General features: G+C 41.7%; 1 protein-coding gene across 1 annotated transcript; it reads right to left on the reverse strand.

The window, feature by feature from the left end:
• Nucleotides 1-617: 617 nt before the first annotated feature.
• mlsl (malate synthase-like) lies at nucleotides 618-9,088 on the reverse strand. The gene is made up of 15 exons (XM_034543495.1): nucleotides 9,071-9,088; nucleotides 8,199-8,327; nucleotides 7,893-8,111; nucleotides 6,850-6,940; nucleotides 6,637-6,713; nucleotides 6,192-6,302; nucleotides 5,985-6,044; nucleotides 5,318-5,474; nucleotides 4,562-4,760; nucleotides 3,969-4,047; nucleotides 3,788-3,880; nucleotides 2,638-2,710; nucleotides 2,468-2,535; nucleotides 1,491-1,615; nucleotides 618-789 (listed from the first exon to the last, which is right to left on the reverse strand). Exons 1-15 carry the CDS (start codon nucleotides 9,074-9,076, stop codon nucleotides 618-620), a joined length of 1,659 nt encoding a protein of 552 aa, XP_034399386.1. The 5' UTR covers nucleotides 9,077-9,088.
• Between the last annotated feature and the right edge of the window lie 2,022 nt (nucleotides 9,089-11,110).

Below are 11,110 nucleotides of genomic sequence, written 5' to 3' on the forward strand. Positions count from 1 at the left end.
CTCAGTTTAGTCCTGTTTCTCTATATGATCTTTATCAGTAAACAAGACCATCATAGACAAGATTGTCAATTTCTATATAGTTATTCTTAATGCTTGTTTTCTGTGCACATGTCGAATTTTTGAGAAATCTGTTGAAATCATGCAGGTCCAGTTCAACTCCCTCAGGTCAGATAGACTCCAGCGGGGCCTCCAGCAGCGACAATGACAGACCCTGACCCTGATCCAGCTTCACCGCCATCTTCGACCTGCGGTCGGAAGCTCCAGCGGTCTTAGGATAGCTCAGCTCCCGGCAGCAAAGCTTCACCTGCTCCTCCGGGCCCCGCTGGGGTCCAACACCGACACCACTCTGCTGGAGGCCCAGGCTGCACATTGCTGCGCCCGCTGGAGGGAAGGGAGGCACAGGAGAACCGGGTCCAGGACTGGTGCTCTGAAACACTACGCCTTTCTCCACAGGGACCTACAAAATGAAAGTTCCTCATAGTAACTAACTGATTAAGTCTATAACATAGCTAAAAGAATGAAAAATGTCCACTGCAATCTCTTAAAGTCCCATGGGATGTCTTCAAAGTGCTCTTCATGTTGAGCAGAGAACAGGAAGTAGTCCTCCAGCTGGACGCTCACAGTTTGGGTTGGGGCAAGTCGGTGTTCAGAGCCTCCACCTGTTCAGTCTTCTGGGAGCTGAGAAAGCTGTGGGCCTGAATTAAGTAGGTGGTGATGAACTCTGGGAAATCTCTCTTTAGCACCACCTCCAGGAACATGTCTGCTGCTGTGTGTAACCTCTGTTTATCCCTGAAGAAGACAGACAGAGATGAGACATAGACCTGAACACCTGAGCCACAGTGCAGACAGGACAGATTATTTTACAGCATAATACCTTTAGAACCCCATTTCCAGCAGGAAAAGACAAAGAGTTACGGAAAGACAAAAATTAAAAATATATTAATGGTAAGTGAAAGTATTGATATGTCAAAACGTTGTCTTTTACATTAGCTCACAATTTAGACTACTTGTTTCATAAAGCTGAATAATGTTTACCTGTTTTTGTAATTCCGAACATTCAAGCCATTTTTTTCTTGTCTCGTCGGCAAGCCCACAGAGACACTATATGCTACCTGTAGCTTACATTATTTAGAATGGACAGAAATAAAATAATACATGGTGAAGAATTTTAATCTATTTTTTCATTGCTAATGATTGAGAGTACAGATCCGCCATTACAATGTGTTGTATGTGTGTTTAGAACATTATTGGGTTGTGAACAGCTTTGATAAAGCTATACACTATAGCAAAAGAACAGCAGTAGTCTGACTGGTATCTGCACAGATAACAACAAATATGAATTTCTTAAAAGAGAGCAAGGGGCATATTATGTCCAGAGCAGATCTAATGTGAATGCTATTGTTGGAGTGAATGAAAAACGATTTATTGTCAATGGAGCCGGTGGTATGGACACATGTCCTCATCGCTCTCCTCAAGGAGAGTCTGCCTACCTGACAGAGGGACAGAGCGCCCTGAGCTCCATTGTGAGCTCATTGATGAGGTCAGTCACCAGCCGCCTGCTCACCCCCCTGCTGTCGTCCTCCAGCTGAGTCTGATGATGGATCCACTGCCACACCTGACACATGAAACACACTGAGTGTCATGTCAGAGGGACCATATTCAGGGTCAACATGGCTGACTAACAATAAACTATCTTACGTTTGAAAAAGGCATGTTTCACCTTAATCTTTGTATTTAGAGAAAACAGTTTTGTTTTTCATTTGAAAAGCAGGGTGTGGTGGCTGGGGCGTGGTTATGCTCAGCTGTGTGGGGGAGTGATTCGGGGAACAGGTGCCGGGAAGAGGCCTAATTGGCCTCAGCTGCAGCAAATCAAGGCCAGAGTGACACTTCCTTATATATGGTGCACACAGGTGGAGGCGAGAGAGAGGGGGAGCAGAGACACAGTCCGGACAATAAAGAATATTCCGAAACATATTCAGTTGTATGCTCATCCTTTGGTGCTGGGGGGAAGGAACCTGTATGTGACAGCCTAGAACCTGTTACACAGGGATGTGCAGAACAAGCACTATTGAAAGCCCTGAAAACAGATTTAAAGTCGCTTTGATTATTACTTATTGTAAGTCGGCAGGACTCAGTCGAAAACCACGATGTCACATATTTCTGGAGACCAATCCGGATTGAGCAACATTTGAATCAACTTATGATGGCATTGGTGGGTTGTTTGCTTGTGTTCCAAGGCCCTGTCAATCCAAACTGTCAAACAAATCAGATGAAACCAAGTTCTTAGCTGTGCTAGCGGCCAGACTGAAACAACTATTAGATGTCCAATACTTTGGTTTATGACCAAATACCTCTTGCATCAGCTACAATGGGTAGCTAAACTGAGTGTGACTCAAATTGATGTTTGTCTTTGCAGTAAGTTAAAGCCCATAGGGATGGGTGCTGAAGCTGGAAGTCCTAAAACCACCTGGGATCTGGAAATCTCTGCTGTGGCTGAATCTTCGACCTGGCCTCTGTAGATAAAGTGACCTCTACCTAGGAAACAGAACATGACTTGTAACAGTCCACACAATAAGACCCACTTCATGCTGTCTGCTCTTAAGCTAGATGAGAACAAGAATATGTGAATGTACATACCTGATAGCCAAGCGTTAACAAAGAGGACACCAACTGCAATGTTATACTTCAAACCATAAAGGGTGACTCCTCCCTGGAGAAAAACAAAAAACATCCAAAAATACTTCACGAGTAGAAACTTACACTGCATATCCAGTTCTGTTTACATATAAAAACCACGGTCAGAATTACGTTTTCACCCTATCATGCTCTGTCTCATGTATGAAAATTATTAATTGATCAACAAAACTGAACACCAGGGGAGATTTTGGAGTGACATGTCGGACAGCGCTTTGGAATAATGGTCTTCATCTCTGCAGTAGAATTCCAACCAAAACTAAGACATGTCATGTCTTGAAACCATGTCTAAACCCATTTCTTAAACCTACCCTACTGTGTCCATGTCTGCACCTGGGTCCAGCCTAGGACCGACCATAACAAAAAGTATGTTTCAGACAACAACTCTGCTGGTGTTCTGGATTAAAATAAAGGCAGAATATCCTGAGATCGCCAAAGAAGCACTGAAAGCCGTGCTTCCATTTCCAACATCCTGTCTTTATGAAGCGGGTTTTCTGCAGTGACAGCGACCAAAACTAAGTTATGGAGTAGACTGGACATAAAGAACACACTTCGGGTGTCATTGTCTCCCATGACCCCGAGATGTGACCGGCTCGTTGCAGAGAAACAAGCTCTAACCACTAATTTGGCATAATGTTGTTTTTATATTTATCGCCCACGCCATGAAGGCTGGTCCGTGAAAACGTTGTCTTATATAGAACCGGTCCGTGGCACAAAAAAACGTTGGGGACCGCTGGACTAGAAGGTGGAGTTGGAGAGCTTGGCCATGTATCGTTAGCATAATGTGGTCTATTTGAATAAATGAACATCATGCTGTATTGAAGAAGACTTGACTAGAGATTGAGGCCATACATTTTCTCATAGATTCTATAGAATCAAAGGAGTGGCCCCCTAATTGACATTAGAGAGAGTGCCGGTTTAAAGCTATTCCACATTGGCTTCACTTTTCCGAACCAGAGGTCGGCCATTGGTGCCCACTAAATCTGACAACATAAAGGCTAGAAGAGGCTGTTAGTTGTTGAATAATGTTCAAATGTTACAGCTTTGCAAGGTATCTTCTGCTGTTCTATCCAGGGACAACCAAGCGACTGACCAAAGGCATGGACAACAGGTCATCAGGAGTCACAGTGACATCATGTCGAAGCTGATGAAGCTGGTTATCACCTTCAGTGTGGAGCTTGAAGAGCTGGAAGGGGCGAAGAATTCCCATGAACAGAAACCCAAAATCATTGTATTTATGGAAAGCTTTGTCTGGCTCATGATCCAGTCCTTACTTTCTGCATGGGCTCAATCAAGCTCAGATCGTACACCATGAAACCGTCCACGCCTGCCTGGATCTCCAGCAACTTCAGTCTGACAGGTGGGAGGAAACAATGTCAGAGCAGACAACATGTTTCTATTTAAAAATGCAGCAACTGTGAAGATAACATGTGTCTACTTGTCAATTGACAGTACTACGTGGTTAATTAACCTGACGTGGCAATAACTCAGATTTCTTGTGACTAAGGAAATAATGCCTCTCACCCCGGTTCATGAGCGGTTCTCTGTGCAGCGGTGGAGGGAGTATTCACTTTACTTTTATGGTAACTTAACTTTGATATTTTTCAATCTGGACCCTATTTCCAAATGTTTTTGTGTCTTAAGTGACTATAAGAACAACAACTTTTGAAATTAGTCCCCGTCAATGTAACATTAGATCCATTAAAAGTGCTTGCTTTTGCCACTGAGTGGCTCAGATTGTAAAGATTGAAAAGGACCCCAGAGAGAGATACAACCTTTTTCTTTACCTTTGAACTGGTTTGTCTGTTATTGTGATCAAGCCTCATTCTGTCTCATGAAGAATGTGTGTGAATAGTGATGTTCCTACCTGTTGACAGTAGCCAACACTCTGCTGTGGGCGGCACTGAGCGGGTCCTCAGGCAGCAGCAGGGCTGCCATGCCTCCTGTGGCCAGCGCTCCCCTCTGATGACATGTCTGAACCAACAGGTCCATGTAGCTGCGCAGAAAACGCTTCTCCATGTTGACGTATTTACTGCGGTCAGGCAGCAGAAAGGCCTGTCGGTGACCTGGAGGAGAAACACATGTCCTCTTGACTTCAATGAGACATGGATTGCCTTTTTTCAGCATCACTTTTGTATTAAGTTATTAATAATGATAAATACACTCCGTCATACCTATTCTATGAAGCCTAATTCTGATAATACATTTGGCCACGGACCTATGGGTGAATTATGAGACAATGGGAGCCTGGGCACAGCCATGCAAAAGGTCCCATCACCTCTTCTACACAGGAGAAACAGACACAAAAGAGACACAAATCAACAACGATCAGAATCAGAATCAGAACGTCAATAAAAGGTTCTGATTCTGATCGTTGTTGATTTGTGTCTCTTTGTAGTCGTTACACGTCTTTCTGTGATTTTGTGTCTCTTTGTAGTCTTTTAAAGTCTTTGTGATACATATCTCTTGCAGTGATGTTTTTTTAGGTGTAGGCTAGGGGCGCCCCTGACACTTTGGGCAGTAAACCCATTCAGCAGTCCCTGAATGGGTTCAGAGGCTCGGTGTAGAGCATAGGGTTCATAGGGAGGTCAGGCGCAGCTAAAAGCCAGAAGGTTTGGCTCACCAAATTTATTGACAAAGGAGGCTGAATAATCCCAGATGCCACAGTTGAGTCCTGCTGAATGGTCTCGCAGCTCGTAGAGAATCTCCTCCATCTCAAATGCTGCTAATACATTTTCAATTAGCACCGTTGCCTTAATGCAGCCCAGCGGAAGGCCCAACTAGACACACACACACAGAGAGATTCAGTAGATATACGACTACATATGAGGGACCCTCTCACACAGATTATTTTATACAATAAACAAGGCATTCAGAAATGTTAGTAATAAGAAAAGAATACTGAAAAACAGAATTACAAATGACAAATTGAAGTAATGAAATGGCAGTTTGAAAATGGAAAGTAAAACTGCTGCATTAAACCTGTAATAAAAAAAAGGTTAATCTCAAAGTGAAAAACATTCATTACAGAACAGGGAAATCAGTCTTTTTTTTCCAACTACCATTTACCACTTAGCTTCTCCAGATGTGTGTAAACGAGGAGGTGGAGACAAAAGCATGTTGGAATTATTTACATTATTAGTAGTAGTATTAGGGACACAAAACAATTGATCTGAGATTTTTAGAATAAGGTTAAAAACAAGTCAAGTTAACAGAATACAACTGTGTGAAAACTTTCTAGGAGAACATAGATATGTGATATGTGCGTAAACACTGACACACATGCAGACCTTCTGTTGTGTCCAGACAAATATATTGTTCCATAGTCTGGCCTCCATGAAGCTCTCCACCTAGAGAACAAGAAGAAACAGGAGAGCCTGATGATGACTGGCTTCATATTATTCATATTAGACGAATCATCTGTATGATGGAGTGATGGTGTGTGTGTGTGTGTGTGTGTGTGTTTGTGTGTGTGTGTGTGTGTGTGTGTGTGTTACTTTTGAGAGGTAGAAAAAGGGTCCACTCTTGTTTTCAAAAAGTTTCTCTCCACAGTGAAACATGAGGAGTCCAAAGTCAAAGAGAGAACCAGGAGCCTCCTTCCCTTCCACCTGGCAAACAGATAAGGTATTCTTTATGTATGGGTTATTTTATTTAATTAATCATATATTAGTATAGCCTAAAACAAATTTAATGTTACCAATGCACCAAATACATTTAAGAAAACTGCTTATTTTGTATGATGGCATTCAAATTACATTCATATAAATATATAAATTAAACATCTTTGAGCAGTTGCAACCAGGAAATGTTTGACATTTATCAGTTCTCACAAATAAAACAAATGTTTATCTGACCAGTATAAGTGTATGTGTACCGATTGTAAAGCCCTCTCAGGCGTTGACTAAATAAACAGAGTAAAGTGAAATACAGAGGTTATACTACCATCATGTTGTGCTCCACCATGTTCCAGGCGCGAGGGCGAAGCATCAGCACTGGAGCCTGAGATATATGCGGAAGATCTGTGAATCCATGGAGGGAAGTGGATGAGTAGACCACACCTGGAATACTCACACATGTGCCACCACACAGATATTCCTCTCTGTACTGTAATGTAGCTGTGCCAACATGAGTATCGATATGAAGTAGGCCACTTACTGGGGAACTGGTTGTGAACCGCCTTAAAAACATTATGAATGCCTTTGATCTGGTTGTAATATGTAGGGCAGTTCCCATCATCAAAGTCAACCTGAAACCAAAGAGATACTTTACAGAGAAGCTAGGTGAGGAGTCTGGAGAGATGCTCGTGGCTCTGTGAGGCTGTGCTTGGAGGAACCATGGTGCTATGAGCTAAATGCTAAGCTTATTGTTAACATGCTCACAATAACAAGGCCCGTTCTCTTTAGACATCTATGGTGATACCACGTTCACCATCTTGGTTCAGCATGTTAGCATGCTAACATCTATTGGTCAAATTAATTTTTTATATAAGGTGATAACATGCCCTTTGCAACGGTGTTAGCATCACTGCTAACCATTGACAGTGACAGCTTGTATATTGGTAGTGTACTGTATATATGGACTCCTGGAAGGAGCTATTCTTCAAAGTAAGTATTTGTATATCTAAAAGATACGGCTGGTGTTATTCTATATTTTTTCTCAGTCAACAAATCCCATAAAAATGCCAAAACCAATAATATGTTTTACACATAATACTTTTACACTTCCCTGTCTTGTTTTTCAAACGGGAGGATATAACTCATTTGTTGGGGACTATTTTCAACGGGGGATTAATCGACATTCACTCTAGTGACTGTGGATTCATTTCTGACTGCAGAACAGTGTAAATGGGATTACATCCAAACCAAAATTGTGGTGTTGTTGTTATTTTGTGTTGTTTTGTGGGGTCTTTCTGTAACTGTGTAAATATCTTATAATTTGTTGAGTTGTATAGTTGTATAAAGATCATATCACAAGATAATCATGCTATGTAATTATCACATTGATACATGTCTAACTGGAATCAAAGGATAGCATAGATGCACATGATTAGAGTTAACTGTAATATGACGTACTGCATACGTGTACTCATAATGTGAATGATGTCCACATTAGCTATTATAAATAAGCCTTTTAATAACCAACAGTGCAGCATTCAATGTCCAGTTATTGTGTTGGTGCCGTACGGTCACAGGTGGTACCTGTATGCCTTGTGCTGATGACTGCAGAGCTTTAATGAAGCGCTGGGTGTCGCAAGGAGCCATGTCCCCGATATCCACATGTCTTCTCTGGAGCCTCGGGGGGACCGGGAGCACCCTCCAGGACGGGTCTCCCCTGATATGTGCGGTACTCTCCAGAAAGCTTGGCAGATCACCTGAGAGGTCCAAATGGGCCTTTCGTGACACTCGTAACCGCAGGACCTGAGTAGAGTATAAAAGACGCCTCATCGTGAGCTAAACACGTCTTCCATGCATTGAATTTTTAAAAAGCCTTTTCAGCTCTCTTACCTGATCCACCTCCTCATTAAATGTGGAGATCAGCTCATGGAGGAAAAGGAGGGAGTCTGTGGTGAAAAGTGTCTCATATTCTGCTTCTAGACCTGAGGGGGGTGGGCACAGCTCCATGCTGACGGGACCCTGTGGACGAAAAGAGTCAACATATGATATCAGTGGGTTAATCCAGGTCAATCCCATATTTGCAGAAAGGGGTTAATTTTATCAAATAATCAACAGTATAATATCCAGGACTTGAAGAAGTTATGAAAATGCACTCTGACTCACAGTAGCACTCGTTTCTGATTCCCCGATGAAAACATAACACAGCTCTACACAAACCTGCAATTCTGACCTTTTGGCCACTTTGAGGCAGTGGAACCAGCTATAAACAACATATGTATTGACATAGTACCACCTCATTAGGTTGTTGGCAAATCGCTTCCTTATTAAACATCCAGTCATCCAACTTGAAGGGAGCAACATGCTCATTTAGTCTTATTGGGAATAAAACCAATGGCCTGAAGGATGCTGAAATGCCCCATAGAGCTGCATTGATGATAATAATTGTTTGTGGGTTCATTAACATGAGTGAGTCCTTTTACATTATAAATGAAAAATATTTAACGTACAATATAGAATATAAAAAGTCCTCCGTGAATAGGTAGCCCACTGCACATGCCTAACTTTGACCCAAGCACCAAAACATCTTGTTCAGGTTTTTTCTACAACTTTCATTCACAAGAACCTCCTACGGATGGTCAAATAAAGATGCATCTGAAACAGAACACTAACGCTAATGAAACTGAAGTTCATCATACATTGGCATTCTTTACTGTCTATTATGTTTAATTAGCTCCACAGTAAAGTAATGCAATGATACTCACAGACATGAGGACAGCTCTCTGTTCATGTGTTTGGAGAAGTGGACTTTGGATATGAACTTACTTTGGACAGTGTTTAAACAGGAAGATGTTTGTTTTTATGCAGAGTTTAAAGTCCGATGGGACGATTCATTGACCTTTGAGGCGATGTTAACTCTTTATATGGCCAATATTAGAAATGTGGGTCAAATTACTATTGCTTTAGGTTTACGTGATATGGAAAATGTTTGTGAAATTCAGTGGGATAGAAGTATCACATGAAGTAATACGAGTTTACATCTTAGAGCAATAGCAAGTTTATTCCTATTGGACATTTTGTACATGGTGTGCTTTTAAATAAGTAAAGACAATAGGGAACATGCATATATACAATATGATTAACATATAGTACAAAGTAAAAAATGGTAGTTTCACAGAGATTAATATCATTGAAAGATAAGAAATTAAAAAAAATACAATGTATTAAAATGTTTGACTTCAGATCAATATGAATCATTCATAAAAACAACCTGTGGACATTTTAATAGGTAGTAGGAAAGTTCTCCAGATGACTGACAGGGAGTCCCGATCAAGCACAGTATGCTGGTACGATGTGTATTTTATGCACTATGAATAATTTCCGTGGATATGATTAATGTTGCAAAGTCACTCAGATAGCTTCAAGCATTGGACCGACACACTGGTTGCTCTGAAATTATCGTGTTAGGAACTTCTCAACATTAGAAATGGACGAAGACTTTGCAAAGCAGACAAAGACTGGTGGTTGTCCAGCCCTCAGAGGTCCTGGTGAGTCACAACATTAGCATGTATATTAAGTATAACATAGAAAGGTTCATATTGGAGCTTCTAGCTTTCAATTGGTGTTAATCACAACTGTATGAAAACAAAATGTGTTTCTCTGTTCTGATGAATTTGAGACCAAATACCAGCAACAGGATCAGCTGGTCGAAGGAGGATGTGGATGTGTGGATGCTGGCTAATAGACACACACACACAGACACGCACATGCACGCACACACACACACACACACACACACAGACACACACACCTGATATGGTCAGGGAGGGCTAACACCAGTCTTGTTTGTATCTCGTAGGTTGTACGGATAATGTCTTCTGCAAACACGTGTTAAAATCTGCTTTATTAGAATAACACTGAACTCTCTTCCTGAATGTTTTACGGATCAATCGTGGTTCTCTCTCATCCTTTAACTCTGTTGTGATGTTTCAGGACGATACTGGGAGGCAGCTCTCCATGGAGGTGGCCATCATGCTGAGACTGCAGGACGAACCAAGCAGATCAGAGAGCATCCGTATCCCTAATGGACTGGTACGATCTGGACCAGGAGCTGATCCGGGTGCACGAGAGACCGGTCCCTAACAAAGACTTACTTGAGTACATCCAAGGCAACAGAGGCTCTATACCAGAGGAGGAGGCCAAGGTAACAGCTGGAGGATCCTTGTGTGTTTTTAACTTTGTACAGGAACTGGGGCTACTTAAGGGATTTATTTTGCAATTGAGGGTTTATTCTCTTAGTTGTTGGCCATTGTTTCTATTGATTATGATTATATAAACTGCAGTTGTAGTCAGATCAGAGTCACAGGAATGAAAACATGTCAAAACCCCCCCCCCCCCCCCCCATCTCTTTTTCTCTCATACTTATACATACATACATCATACTTAAACAGCTGGTAGATGCAGCAGTTGACCTCCAGGATAAACTTATTTTTCCCGGGACATTAAGGTGGACAACATCTTGATGACCGACTCGAGACCGGCACGTTCGACTTATAGACTTTGGACTGCTTTGCCGAGAAATGGTCCTTGTACCTACTACGGTAAGAACCTTTACTCATGCTCTTCAACCATCTGCCACCTTTACATTGGTAATTATAACAATATCACACAAATAGGATAAAATGATAAAGGGGCATTTTGGACAGACTTTATCTTGACTGCTTCTAGACTTGTGTTGTTGTTTTTTGCCAATGCCAATAAATGTGTCTGATGTGTCTGAGTTTTTACTTATCTAATATTGGGGT

Source organism: Cyclopterus lumpus, chromosome 10, assembly GCF_009769545.1.
Source record: "Cyclopterus lumpus isolate fCycLum1 chromosome 10, fCycLum1.pri, whole genome shotgun sequence".
Lineage (NCBI taxonomy): Eukaryota > Metazoa > Chordata > Actinopteri > Perciformes > Cyclopteridae > Cyclopterus > Cyclopterus lumpus.

Coding starts and splice junctions, on each gene's coding strand:
- mlsl (XM_034543495.1), bottom strand. Junction 6,045..6,191: donor CCTTTTTCTACCTCTCAAAA/GTAACACACACA, acceptor CTTGTTCTCTAG/GTGGAGAGCTTCATGGAGGC. Junction 2,536..2,637: donor TGTTAACGCTTGGCTATCAG/GTATGTACATTC, acceptor TCTGTTTCCTAG/GTAGAGGTCACTTTATCTAC.